Source organism: Siphateles boraxobius, unplaced genomic scaffold (genome assembly GCF_051911475.1).
Source record: "Siphateles boraxobius isolate OS27281-9 unplaced genomic scaffold, OSU_SipBor_1 22, whole genome shotgun sequence".
Lineage (NCBI taxonomy): Eukaryota > Metazoa > Chordata > Actinopteri > Cypriniformes > Leuciscidae > Siphateles > Siphateles boraxobius.
In genome coordinates, this window is record NW_027508833.1 from 30,278,389 (window position 1) to 30,293,502 (window position 15,114).

At 37.9% G+C, this 15,114-nt stretch overlaps 1 protein-coding gene across 2 annotated transcripts; it reads left to right on the forward strand.

Annotated features, from left to right (window-relative positions):
* Window positions 1-666: 666 nt before the first annotated feature.
* LOC143747078 (protein CLN8-like) lies at window positions 667-14,896 on the forward strand. Of its 2 annotated transcripts, none has more exons than XM_077239560.1 (4): window positions 667-827; window positions 1,134-1,325; window positions 1,436-1,795; window positions 11,114-14,896. In XM_077239560.1, exons 2-4 carry the CDS (start codon window positions 1,188-1,190, stop codon window positions 11,432-11,434), a joined length of 819 nt encoding a protein of 272 aa, XP_077095675.1. In that variant the 5' UTR covers window positions 667-827; window positions 1,134-1,187; the 3' UTR covers window positions 11,435-14,896. The 2 variants fall into 2 exon arrangements, with proteins under 2 accessions (XP_077095675.1, XP_077095676.1); XM_077239561.1 differs by having other exon boundaries at window positions 1,173-1,325.
* The last annotated feature ends 218 nt before the right edge of the window (window positions 14,897-15,114 follow it).

Genomic DNA, 15,114 nt, shown 5'->3' on the forward strand with positions numbered 1-15,114 from the left:
TAATGTCAATTATCAAAAAGGGGGGGGGGGGGGGGGGGGGGGGGGGGGGGGGGGTGACAGCAAAGGGCTTAACTGAATTACTTTAACACAACACAACATTATCAACACAATGATTTCAACTTTTCCTAACAGAATTGTCTGAGTTGTTTTATAACTGGTTTTGAACAAACAAAAATGATCACTAATTAAAACCCTGATCTGAGTAAAAATAAATAAATAAGCATCTAATCTGACTAAACACAGTTTAAAGCAATCTCCATCAAAAGAGATTTTTAATTTTTGCAATACAGCACTACACAATTTCCATTTCCGTAATGTTTTTTAACTTAGTAAAAATAAACATTGAAATTTTAATTTGAACGTATTAACTATATAATATATGTAAATGAATTAAAAATTGGGGAAAGTATTTAAATAAATAAAAAATAAGTATTTAAAGATAATTCAATATAATGAAATCAAAATGAAATATGTTAAAATTTATTAATTTAATGTTTCTAGAAGAAAAAAAATAATTGAATGTTTATGGGTAGCCTAATTCATACTTGAAACTAAAACAAATAATTAAAAATAGGACTTACTGCTTTTCTGCTATTTCCTGCCAGCAGACGGCGATAGAGCAGCGTTTATAGTTATGTGACTAGACGGGGTCACATGATTTCTGTCAGTCTTTGAGGTGTTTGAATGTGAAGCCGACAGTGCGTGAGCCGCTGGTGAAGGAATCTGAACAATGTTATTGTCGACCTCGTGTCAAAAGTAGACATTATTAGTTTAACTCTTTCATACCCAGGAAATTATTTTTTGGGACATTATTCCGTCTACAAGTGGTAAGAACAAAGACAATATACTTTTCGAAACAACAAAGTAAGCAGAGATTTGTAACGTCGAAAAGGTGTTTAGTTAATAAATGAGCTGTAGAAAGCATAACGGTACATCTTACAGCTGAGAGCAGACTGAACATATGAATGATGTTTAGTCTCCAACAGCTACTTTTTACTCCTTCACATGGTGTTTAAGGTCAAGATTTGGTTTCACAATGCAGTAAAGGGCAGAGCATTTTCTCTTAGTGAGAAATGCAGATAAATGGGAAAGAGGGGGTGTCTGTATAATGTAATGACTGTTTCTCGTTCTAGACTAGTAATTGGTTCCAAATCTGAGCAATATCTTCCCAGCCAGATAACTTAAGCATGGACTACTCCTCCATGGACATTCGACTGAAAATCATCTGCCTGAGCTTCATCTTTTACACCTTCATCTCCATCCTCTCTCACATCCTGTCTAAACTGCTGTTTCGCACCTACCGCTCGTTTTCAGCCAAAGAAAAGGTGCCCGTTAATAATGGTTGTTTTTTCATAAAAGATTCAGTTTTTGTTGATATGATAATCTGCCATTTGGATTATTTTCCTAACATTACAATCTTTATCTTTGCTTCAAGGTCTTCTGGGATCTAGCTGCGACACGGGCTGTGTTTGGCATTCAAAGCATAGTAGCAGGGCTTCGAGCGCTCATGGAGGACTCTCCTGTCTTTTCTGATAAGATTCTCGGGCGGGAGGACTGGTCATGGTTCAATGTGGTGTCCTCTACTGGCTTTTTTCTGTTTGAAAATGTGGCCCTTCATGGGTCCAACGTGCTGTTCCGGTCCTTCGATCTGCCATTAGCTGTGCACCACTTATTTGCCCTGTCAGAGATTGTTTGGGTGGTTGTGTGGGGCAGGCTGGGTCATTTCTTGGCTTTGTTAGCCCTGCTGATGGAGATGAGCACACCCTTCACCTGCATCTCCTGGATGCTGCTTAAGGTGAGACGCAATGGTCAAGGGAAAATGTTTTTTCTTAAACTCAATCAGTTTGTGAGATGTAGTGCAGTTTGTTAATAGATATGTTTGTGCAGGGAATTTTATTGTGAGCAAATAAACTATTTGTCTGAAGACTAGTGATCTTATGAAACGTCTCTGCTTTCTCACCTGTTGGCCAGTTTCACCTCTATTTTGATCTGGGTTTATTTTGATCTGAAGTTTTTCTTTCTCTACTCAACAATTTATCATGCTTGGGCGCTGAGAACACTTATAGTTCTGCAATATTTGTACACTGTTCTTAGAAAGGGGAACTTTTTCTTTTTCACTGATACGTTTTAGCCATTTAAGGTGTTGTAGGTGCTAGACAAGGGATGGGCAACTTTGGTCCTGCAGGGACCCTAATCTAACACCCGAACAAGATTATCAATGTTTTCAGGATTACTAGAAAGCTGTGATGGTGTGAAGTAAACAGCTGTGAACACCTACAGGTGTGTTTTGATCAGGGTTGGAGCTAAACTCTGCAGGACAGTGGCCCCCCAGAACCGAAGTTGCCCATTCCTGTTCTAGACGGATGTGTTTGACCTTTGTGCTCTCTTCTCATGACTTCTGGAGCATCTTGGATATAACACAGCATTCTATAGATGCATTCTAGAAATGCAACCCTCAAGTTATAGTTGGGGGGCCTTAAGCACATTTTCACGCAAATTCATCTAAAAGTGCCAGATTTGGCACAGATGTAGCTCAGGTCATACTGAAATAATTTAGCTAGAGCGCCAGAGCCAGCGACCCTTGGGGGTCAAATTCAATGTGGCCGCTGCCCGAAAAGGGTTCCGGCTATAACTTTTGAACCACATGAGTTACAAATACAAACTTGATATGTTTTTCAGCTTAATTGATCATGAGAAACACAAAGGAATGTTTATATTTATGACCCAGTATATCTGGACCCCTTGATCCTCCAATTCTAATATGGCCGCTGTCCAAAAAAGCAGTTTGGGCTGTAGTATGGGGCCTTAAACCCCATTGTTCGTGCGAATTCATCTACAAGCACCAAATTTGGCACAGATGTAGCTGAGGGCATACTGGAATGTTTTAGCCAGGGCGCCCGAGCCAATGGTCCCTGAGACCAAGATGGCGGCCAATTCCAATATGGCCCCCGCCTGAAAGGGATTCGGCTATAGCTTTTGAGCCAGATGAGATACAAATACAAACTTGATGTCTATTTTGCCTTTTTTGACCATGGGAAACCCATAGGAATACTTACACCAAATTCCCTAAATTCAATATGGCCACTGTCCGGAAAAGGGTTTTGGCTACAAATTTTGAACCAAATGCGCTACAAATGAGGATGTGGTGTCTATTTTATGTTTATTGACCGCAGGAAGTCCATTGGCATATTTATATTAGGGCTTAAAGTATTCCGGCACCATGCCGGATCTCCGGCGTGCAGCCATGAGGGAAAAAAATAAATGAAAAAAATTCAGAACTTGAATGCGGTTTAATATTTTCGAGTCAGTTGATTTCACCTACCAATCATATGAGAGGAGCGCAGCTCTACAAGCCTATCAGAAGCAGAGCAGGGCGGGTCCTGGCAACACAGGGTGATTGAGTATCCATACCTCATGTTAGCATTGTCGGTGAAAGCATGGATCGCATGTTCATGAAGCCTAGGGGATGATGTCCGACCTACCCACGGGCGTAATTTCACGGATTTACCCCCCCCCCTTGTTTGAAGCCTAACAAATGTTTAAAATTTGCGGGGAAATAATTTATCGAGATATCATTAGCTATATTAATATCAGTGATACTGGCCCATTAATAAAAAGATGCCATTAAGATGCATCCGTAATACTTGAAAATAAATGGTTCCATTTGAAGATAAGTCCGTGTGTGCACGTCCAAGCTGCCCCACGAGTTTAATGAGGAGGGGAGGGGCAGCTTCAGAGTATCAAGCAGACTGAGTAGAAGCTGAGTAACATTGTTAACTTGTCTAAAGTTCTTTTTGTTTTTCGTACTCTTTTCTCCAATGTCCATGCCCACTACAGTAATGACAACTGCCCTCTCTCTTAGGACATTTGCGTTTCTGTTGATTCTCTGTGTTGACCTTAAAGGATGCTGCTGCAATTTTTACTCTTGCCTTAACATCAGAGTCTCTTTCCCAAGTACCTAACCTCTCCAAGTTTTGGGTATTGGGGTCTTTCTCAGCCTTTCAAAAGCATTTGACACGATTGACTTTCAAATTTTAATTGGAAAACTGTCGCACTACGGGGTCAGGGGTGTGGCTCTCCAGTGGTTCATGGACTATGTTTATGGAAGACGGCAATATGGAAGCTTAAATGATTTTGACTCTGGATTGTAAAATATAGTACTTGGGGTTCCTCAGGGATCTATTCTGGGGCCTCTATTGTTCATTGTTTACATAAATGATTTTGTACCTTGTTCCAGTGATGTTCATAAAATACTCTTCGCTGATGATACAAATCTGTTTGTATCCCACAAACACTTGAATCATCTTGAAAAATTTTTAAATGACAGACTAGCAGAAATAGATATCTGGTTTAAATGTAACAACCTATCGCTTAACATTAGTAAAACCTTTTATATTGTTTTTCGATCGAGTATCCAGAAGTACAGTGATTGTGAAATTAATTTAATCATAGATGGTAGAGCTATTCAAAGAGTGGACGCACTAAAATTTCTTGGAATACATATAGATCAATTTATAAACTTTAAGGAACATATTAATGAGTTGGTTAAAAAAACTATCTAAAATTGTGGATTTGTTCGTTAAAGTGAGACATGTGCTCCCATTGGTAGTACTCTTGTCCCTGTATAGGACTTTGTTTGAGCCTCACTTAATTTACTGTAATATTATTTGGAATAATACTTACCCTACTTATACTGAGAAACTCTTGATATTACAAAAGAAAGCCATAAGAGCTATTACATGGTCCACAAATAACTCTCATACAAATGCTCTCTTCCATAGGTATGGCCTACTATAGCTTCCTGAATGCAACTTTTATCACAATGCTTGCACAATGTACAATGTTGTCAACAGGTCAAACATTAGGTTGTGTGATCTCATTCCATTATATACACATTTTCACAAGCTGCTCCTAAAAGGTAAATGTAGGAACCTAACAAGTGCTAGGTTTAGTGTATGCTACAGTGGCCCACAATTATGGAATGAGCTGGATACTAATTTAAAACAATCAGCCTCATTATCTTTATTTAAAAATAATCTAAAGCAACAACTACTGGAGAGATATAAACCCGAGGGATTTGCGGCTGAGGGTTAAACCCTTTTCACTTGGTACAAGGATTAATTCAGTTTGAGATACAAAGGTACAATGACTGTCAATTTTTGTCTGATGAAGATAACTGTATTCTAAATACCCACAATTTAAAGAATGGTTGTTACTGGCATCTAAAGTTGGACCGCTCATACTATCTTTGTCAGGTGGGTGGGGAGCTGTTGGTGGTGGGATGAACTCCTACTTATAAGCTATTGCTTCTTGGGAGTCCATTTTTCACAATAGAATACAATTGTTTTTTCTGACCAGTTGTTGGGTAGGTTACTTTGAACTATGGTGTACTATAGTGGTAGCTGTAGCTGGAATTGTAATGTGTTTTATACTGCATAATTTATACTGTTTTGTAAATGTAGCTGAGTAACTACTTTCAATTGCTTTACACCCTTGGCAAGATATCGACTGAAATGGTAGTAATGACATCGAGCCGGGGTGCAGCCAAAGATTTATTTTTCCCATTCTCTCGAGTCTCGGGTTGACGCTGGCTATAAGTTCCTGCAGATTTTGTACACCAGTATCCAGCTGCTGCTGACATGCTACATCTTATTTGTTTGTAACTTGAGTTACTTAAATTGTGATGTCAGTTATATTACCATATTTAGTGTGTGTAATGTGCTATAGTTCTTGGCTGCTGAATAAGTATTATATTTTGTAACTTGTTACTTCTGTAATATGCTACCCCCAACAACTGCTCCTGATGTAGCAACAAATGCAATGAGTCGTATTGTGAAAATAAATAAATAAATAAAAGTTGTTTTGTAGAGTTCTAGTGGACCATGTGAAGTCTAAGAAAGGCAGTGCTTTCTATGTTCTGACAAAAGACCGTCAAACCAGGTGCGAACTAGGGGACCATTATCATCTAGCAGCACCTTCTATGAAGTGTCAGCTTCAGAGCTGACACTTCAGCCACTGTATGCTGCAGCTGACTTGACAAAATCATTCTGTGTACTCACTAACAGTTTCATCCTCCTTCTGTACACAACTAGTGACCTTTGACCAGTCCATGTTTGGTCCAACAATGTTCTTTAACACTCTCAGAACTCCCTCTCTCAACTTGTCTTTTCTGGCATGTTGTAGTTCAGAAGTAACAGCAGACTCAAAACATTTGAATTCAGATTCAGTTAGAATTTGTGACATCAGCTGTGTGACTTCTGCCAACGACATGTTGTAGACGCATTTTACTGATCAATGCTCTTCTAAATTCAAATTCAAAAAAAATGTGTGCATGCTGAGGGTAAGCTCTGGGATAGGCTTTCTATATATTTAGGTCCTAGCGCTTTGGCACTTTCAGTGCTCTTCAACTCTTTCAGTTCCCTCAATTCCCTGAGATCTTCTCTTAGCGCCACATATCTTTACTGAATCTACAGGCTCATCAGTTACTGATTGGATGGCTACATCTGTTTCAAAGAAAGCTTGTAAGTCAGGATAATTGTTATTAGCAGTGTTGCCAAGTCCGACTTTGGGCTTGTTTTTCTGTAAAGTCGCTTACAAATATTGGTAGTAGCGGGTCACGTTTTTTTTTTTGGGCTTGTTTCTAAAGTGCAGTTGCTTATTTGGGCTTGTTCTCAGCTCGTTGTCAAGCAGATATTTTCTATATGTTATTTAAACGTAGGAGTTTGACTTGCCTGTTCCCTCCCTCACTATTCAAACTTAAATGGTTGTAATTCAAGAATGCTTTGGAATATAGACCTATGGTTGGTCTTGTTTTAAAGAAGACATTTGCCAGATTATTGTTGAAGTGAAGTATTATGAAATTATGAAAGTGAAACAGAAAAAAAGTTATAGAAGTTTGAGTTTATGAAAATGAACAATGTAAAAATATAATTATTTATATTTTATATAAAATATATATATTACAAAATATATTTTACTCTAAAACTGCAAGAAAATGTAAGCCAAAAATCTAAAGAAGTTGTGTTCCAAATTTTAGGTTGATATCTCAAAAAATTGGCTTTCAGTAAGATTTTATATGGCCGCAGTACCAAAGTTTTTCACTAGATGGACAGCCAATCTTCATTACAGTAGAAAAATAAACTGTACCGTGTGCACAGTTTTACAAAACTGGGCACAGTTTACCAATCTGTCCACATGGATGTAAATTGACAATCTGTACCCACAGTTTAAAACTATCCGTCCCCACGGATTGTAAAACCGTGCACACAGTTTATTTATTTTTCTCTTCCCAGAACCTAGGGGGGAAAGCTAGGAAAGAGCTTTTTCCTAGAAAAAGCTCTTTTACTGTCCATGAGAAAAAGTCGCTTGTTTTGGGCTTGTTTTCACGGGCCTGGTTGCTTATTTGTCTCGCGAGATCTGGCAACACTGGTTATCAGGCTGACTAACTTCTCCCACATTATTTCTGCATCTTTGTTGCGGTTTAATTTCTTAGTCAAAGAGTATACACTAGCATGGAGCTCTTTGATCTGAGTTACGCTGAGACTGTTGTGTAGTGTTAAACCAAATTCTCTGTGGCAGCAGATAATGCCTTTCACATTGTTCTTGCGAACACTTGCTCCTAGTACCTTTTTACACTCATCTGTACCTAAATTAAACATTTAATAAATTTAATTTGATACATTTGTAATACAACACTAATCTGGCACAGGTAGGCCCTGCCAGCATGAAGAGCGTGAGGGCTTCAGGGTTTTCATAGAGTCCAGCTGCACCACCACTTGATTGCAGGATTTTGTTTGACTGCTCATGGGACTGATCTTTTGCAATCAAGCTGAACTTGCGCTCTGACTGCTGCACTACGAAGTTCCCCTTCATGAACTCTTCATAAACGGCAGGATGTTTTTCAGGCAGCTCAACCATGCCTCGCACATGGATGGGTAACCAACGGGATAGTTTGTGTGATCCATCACATGAAACCAAGCACACAGTTCATCACAAACCTTCCTCAAGTGACTGAAAGAGTAGGAACTCCACCTCCATGATGGTAGACCAGTACTTGAACTGTGGGAACTCGGCTTGAGATCGTTGGTCCCACTTTTCAAATGTTTCCGGTGGGCCTAGAAGATCTGCACAGTAGGTAGTGTATGCTTTCTGCTTGAGAATATAAAGAGACATGAGAGTGACCTGGTGGGAGCACCATGTTCGTTATATATGGTGCTCATTGAGGACAGACTGAGCATGTCCTGTAGTCAGGACCTATGCCTGGGAAAGGATGGTGGGTCCAACCTGAATCACGGAGCAGCTTCCCTATCATAAGATGAGCTTTGTCTTCGATATGTAATGCTCCCATCATCAAGATGAGCTTATCTATAATTAAAGTAATTTAAATAACATATATATATATATATATATATATATATATATATATATATATATATATATATAATGTATATAAACTGAAATAGACATATACAAAACCAAAACAATATACATACAAATAACCAAACACGTTTGTGACCCAAACATGGAGGATGGTCACATTGGTCATCATCTTTCACAGTTGTTGTCCATCTTGCTCACAAGCATGGAGTAGCACTAAACAGCTGCTCCAACACAGTCCATACAATCAACTAGTATCCTCAATATTTGCTCAGTATTTTTCTCAGTATTGCCCAAATCTGTGCTGGAATTCTGACTCTCCCTCATATATGCCTTCCCTACATTATCAATTAGAAAATTGGTGGGGATATTTGGAAAGTATGAATGATCAGGTAGTTGCTTTCTTGTAAATGCAAATGTGGGGTATAAACATAGGCAATCACAAATGTAAGGATTCCTGTGTTTGTCATGGTAAAAGGACATTAAGTTTTCATTTGATTCAAAAGTTGTCAAAACCCTTTTATGTCGGACCCTTAATGTCGGACAGTAGCCAGATTGGATTTGGGGACTTTGAGGGTCCACATATACCCAATCATAAATGTAAGTATAACTATGGGTTTCCCATGGTCAAAAAAGGTAAAATGGAAATCAAGTTTGTATTTGTATCTCATCTGGTTCAAAAGCTATAGCCGAATCCCTTTCAGGCGGTGGCCATATTGGATTTGGCCGCCATCTTGGTCTCAGGGACCATTGGCTTGGGCGCCCTGGCTAAATCATTTCAGTATGCCCTCAGCTACATCTGTGCCAAATTTGGTGCTTATAGATAAATTTGCGCGAACAATGGAGTGTAAGGCCCCATACTACAGCCCAAACTGCTTTTTTGGACAGTGGCCATATTGGAATTGGAGTATCAAGGGGTCCAGATATACTGGGTCATAAATATAAACATTCCTATGTGTTTCTCATGATCAATTAAACTAAAAACATATCAAGTTTGTATTTGTAAATCATGTGGTTCAAAAGTTATAGCCGGAACCCTTTTCGGGCAACGGCCATATTATGGCATATTATGATATGGCTGCCATCTTGGCCCCGAGGGTCGCTGGTCCGGCGCCCTAGCTAAATAATTTCAGTGTGACCTGAGCTACATCTGTGCCAAATTTGGCACTTTTAGATGAATTTGTGCAAAATTAGCTATTTATGTGCTTAAAGGGACTATGTTAATTTATTTTAGGTATTTTATTATCTAAAATCAATATTTTTATTCAAAACTATGTCCTCAATGGTCTACAAATACCTCTGCCAATTATCTGATTTATCCTCGTAAACGAAGAATTTATTATCTTTATATACATGTGACAGGTAGGTCCACGGAGGCTTCCATGGCGTTCCGCCATCTTGAAAAACTATAATAGCAGAGAGGGTCAAAAAGTACTAGGCCAATGCGTTTCCACAACGCGTTTTCGTTCAGAGCCAGTGTCACGTAACTGAAAACAGCAAAAACGGAGGAGCAGAGCAGTGAGAGGCGCTTGTCACTGCCCCGGCAAGTTTAAAAGGCTGCATTGCACTGTTATTATTCATACTGTAACATTGGTTTGTTCGTAGTGTCAAGTTGCAGTTTGTTTGAAATAACAAACCTCTTCACCCGAAGGAAAACTAGCCGAAGTGCTATTAGAAGACATCCTGTCATAGCTTTTTGGTACATAACAGCTACTGTAGATGCAACACGCATTTGAAAATGCCCTGGAGAGCACAATTCGTTTGAATGCAAAACACAATTTCACCGCTAGGTGGGAGAAATTCCTACACAATGTCCCTTTAAGGCCCCCAACTATTAAAACTTTTTTAAAAAATGCATCCAAAGAACATTTCATTCCACTGCCTTGTCTCGCATTTTTAAATGCAAAAACGCTTTCTGTATGAACAACCCCTTAGGTTGTTCACACAGAATGCTTTTTCCATTCCACTGCGCTACTTTTCATAGTTTTTCTAGGTAAGCATGCGCTAGATGGACGCGTTTAAAGGCTGCACTTATCGCCTTGCGTCTTGCAGTCTCATGCATGACACAGCGTTCTAAAAAGACAGCGAAGAAGTTAAAAGAAAATTGACTTTTAAAGAAAAAAATTCAAGACTTAGTCTCTGGACTCGTAACATAAATATGGATTGCATTCTCTTTATTGGCGCAAGGGATAGTATAGATATATTATCTATAAGTTTTCTTTTTCAAGTCAACTATTGTCTTGATGGATCAACAGTTTGAAGACACTCTTGCTGAGTGACTTTAAGGGATAGTTCACCCAAAAAAGAAAATTCAGTCATTTACTTACCTTCATGTTGTTATAAAATTGTGTGACTTTCTGTGGATTTAAAAAAAGATATTTAGAATAATAATAATAATAATAATAAATCCATACAATGATAAAAGTTGTTTTGGACCCTATTTACTTTCATTGTATAGACAAAAATTGATGAAACTTTCTACAAAATATCTTCTATGTTCCACAAAAGAAAGAAAACCATACAGGTTTAAGGGTGAGAGTGAGTAAAGGATGACAATTCTAATTTTGGATGAATACCAGCCAGTTTAATTGTTCTGTCATTTTCTTTAGATTTTTTTTTAGATTATTAGAGCTCAGTGATTCAGATATTCCCCAGTGAAACTACATTTGAATTAATAAGACCCTGTTTTGAACTTGGTTTTAAATGAATTCTCACATTCCTTCTCTTCTTTGCTAAGGCGGGCTGGTCCAGGACTCTCTTCTGGAAAGCTAACCAGTGGATAATGATTCACATGTTCCACTGCCGGATGGTTCTGTCCTACTACATGTGGTGGGTATGTTGGAATCACTGGGAGGAGATGAACACACACATCCCTCTGGTTCAGAGATTTCTGTTCTTCTTAGGCCTCTTTCTGCTCACGTTCTTCCTCAACCCCATTTGGACGCATAAGAAAACCCTGCAGCTTCTCAATCCTGTAGACTGGAACTTTGACAACATGCCCACATCTGAGAACGGACCAATCCAAGACCAGGCACGACACAAACCCCACTCCAGCTGATTACTGCCAAGATCAAGGCCTTGTGGGAAATACAGTCTGAGGAAGACTGCAGCTATAAACGTCAGATGAGAGCAGAGAGATATTAGGCAATTTTGTGCAGTTGTGTTGCTTTTAGAGTGTATTGTTTGAAGGTTTGTTTAAGAGCTTTAGGTTTAGCACTTACTACATAAATGAAGATTCTGTCATCATTATATCAACGTCATTTCGTTCCAAACCTGGATAACTTGCTTTCTTCTGTGGAATTCTTTTTGTCTGTACAATGAAAGTCAATGGGGTCCAAAACAACACCTCAAGTGAACTTTTATTTTATGGACCAAAATGCAATTAAAAGGCTTTTTTTTTTTTATGTCATCTTTTGTGTTTTACAGAACAAAGAAAGTCAAACAGGTTTGTAACAACATGAAGGTGAGTAAATTATGACAATTTAAATTTTAGGTGAGCTATTTAAAAAGCTTTAAAAAAAAATGATTACAATTCTGGTGCATGTTTCAGGGAGACTTCTATGGGTCTGTAAATATCATGAGATCCATTTTATGCAACTTGCTTAAAACTTCCTGTTTGAGTTGAGTTGGGCATCCTGAAAAAGCCTTTTACTGTACGTGTGTTTAGGTGTTTTGGGAGGGGCTGTTTGAGTCTCTTTTTTCTTTGTGCATTGGCAGTAGGTGCAGTACAGGAGATCCTTGTCTTTTTTTTTATTTGATAGGCTCGTATTTGTTACTCCCAGAAATTCATTGTCTTACAGGTGAAACTCGAAAAATTTGAATATTGTGCAAAAGTTATCATTTTGATAATTATGGCTTACAGCTTATGAAAACCCCAAATTCAAGATCTCAGAAAATTAGAATATTACATGAAATCAATTAAAAAAAGGGATAAATACAGAAATGTCGGCCCTCCGAAATGTATAATCATACATGTGTATATAGTTATATATACTAAATATATTAGTTTCCCCTTTTAATTTGAATTACTGAAATACATGAACTGTTGCACGGTATTCTAATTTTTCGAATTTCACCTGTATGATGATTTTGAAAATTATGAAAATTGTGACTGCATCATGGCCAAACATGATTTGTCATCTCAACCACTCTACTTCACTAAACGTCACTCAGAGTCTGCCTTGGAAACTTCAGCTCAAAGCCATCAGTCCTTTTTTTGTTTCCCTTTTTCTGTCATAAAGATGTTGTGTATTGGTGTTGTTCAATGGTTGTAGGCTGCGTTTAGTGAGCATTTGTGGATGTTTGACTAAACTCTTTGTGTTCTGAATAAATAGGGTTTGTTCTGATGGAATTATCTTAGTAGGAAGGAATGTGTATGTACGTGCGTACCAGGGAAGGATAAGGGATGGAAAAGAGTTGTTTTATTTTACGATAGATTGTTTCATTTTGAGGACTAGATATTGATCTAGAGTGAGTTCCACAGTGTATGTGTTTTTGGTTAAACTTGATACTTCCTTTTTTTTTGTCATATTTTGTGTTTCTTTAGAAGGTGTTAGAGAGCAAAAAAGCTGAAAATTCACATTAATGGCATACAACACATCAAGCAAATACAACAGACAAGGCAAAACATGATAGTGTCAAATTCATGTGCATATATTATACATACAATGCTAATGGCGAATATGAATGAAGGAAAAAAACAATGCTTGACCTCTGTATCAGCTCAGGGTGTTGTGAGGGTGATGCACAAAGCATGTGCAGTAGAAAATGAAATAAATTAATATATACAATTAATTTTAAGGAATCTATTTTTAACTAATTTATATAAGTGACAAAGCAGTACTTGTGTTAAACCCACTTTTAAACCAAGATTTTAACTAGTATTACATGCTGCTAAAATTCTTTTTTCACTTGGGTTAACAGGTTAAAAAGAGCATTTCATAATGCGAGTCAGAACTGCTGATTTGTATAAATTGTTGGATTGTCACAAATGTACAGCAGCTTCGCTAAAGTAATAGTCTCTCTCGGCTACTTTATTATCATTACTGTCTGAGAGGGGAAAAATATACAAAATGTCACATTCCTCCCCCCAGTACATTTCATTTGAGAATTCATGTGTACCACAATGCATACCAAAGTCATGCTTGATTATTTATTTGTAAATTCCTGTTAAATTTCATAGTTAATTTCAAATTCTAAGTTTCAACAAACTACTGCCTGTGTTTCCACAATTGACTATTGCATGTTGACTGGAAATCTGTTGTATATTTAAAGCTGCAGTCCGTAACTTTTTTGGGTTAAATTATCCACATTTTTTACCCAAAATAAATTTGAGCAAGTACATAACCAGCCTGTGTTCAAAACTATCTGCTTGCCTTAGCTCGATTTAAAACGGTAAGCTTGTAATAATTTTTTAATTCCAGTGGTACTGGTGTATTTCAGCGGGAAATTCGAGCATGTCTTTGCGTCAATACGTCACATCTGTACACATAAAGAAGGTGTCTCAGCTAGTAGGCTATATTGCGTGTGAGGATGTTGGAGCTTGAGATTTATAGCCTTTTCCCACAGCACTTGATATAAACTTATCAATTTGTTGATGGCGGATCCAGAAAGGTTCAAACGACCATCACAAGTGACAACTGGAGATTCACCCGTTATAAAATGCGAAAGACTTCGAACTTCGAGTGGCTACAGAAAAAAAAGAGACTGCAACCAGGCCCATGCAAAAGCAAGGATAAATATCGGAAGGGCTTTTGAAAGCTGGATTGAACTACCCGAGTATGTGTTCAAAACGGACGCAGAGACGGCTTTTTTTCTGCTGGACAGGTAAGACATAAGCGATCGATGGATTTGATCAGTGCAATTTACTGCAATGCTTTTTTCCCCTTAGTTGGTCAGAACAAACATGGATGTTAGTTAATTTTTCAGATGACATTTTCCTGTGAAAATTCTTATGTTGGTCATACTTCCAAAAAGTAGAATCTGTGATTCCGAATGCCAGTATCCACACCGGCGCGGTGACTGACAGCCATATATTCTCCTCAAAACATTGGATTCATCCGCGCTGTGCTGTGCCGAGGCACAACCCACGTAAAGTGAATAATTCCGCGAATAGCTGCAGTTGCAGATTTCGAACAGAGATGGCGACAAAGAGGAAAAACTACGGACTGCAGCTTTAAATATTAATCAGTGTTATATTGGGTGCACATTTCGGTTGAAATGCATTTGTTTGATTTAAAATATAGGTTTAAAATTCAAGATTCAAAGCTCATAAGCTACTGTTGATGCTCTTATGATTTATTGTAAAAAAAAAATTAGAACTAATAAAAGTTTTACCCCAAAATATGTTTTTGTTTTCTCACTAGAAACATTTTGTCTTACAGCAGTGTTGTGTCCATTTTAACTCTTTACAGTTCAATGCAGGTTTAAAATTCAAGATTCAAAGCTCATAAGCTACTGTTGATGCTCTTATGATTTATTGTAAAAAAAAATTAGAACTAATAAAAGTTTTACCCCAAAATATGTTTTTGTTTTCTCACTAGAAACATTTTGTCTTACAGCAGTGTTGTGTCCATTTTAACTCTTTACAGTTCAATGCAGCCTGTGCGACTCGATTGCACTTACCAACTTTAGACGTGAAAGTGATTTCATCCAGTGTTTTATCAGCTGTAAAATTCATTATCAAAGATAACAATAGTTTTGGATTCCATTTCATTAGTGTGAATCAAGGGTGATTGG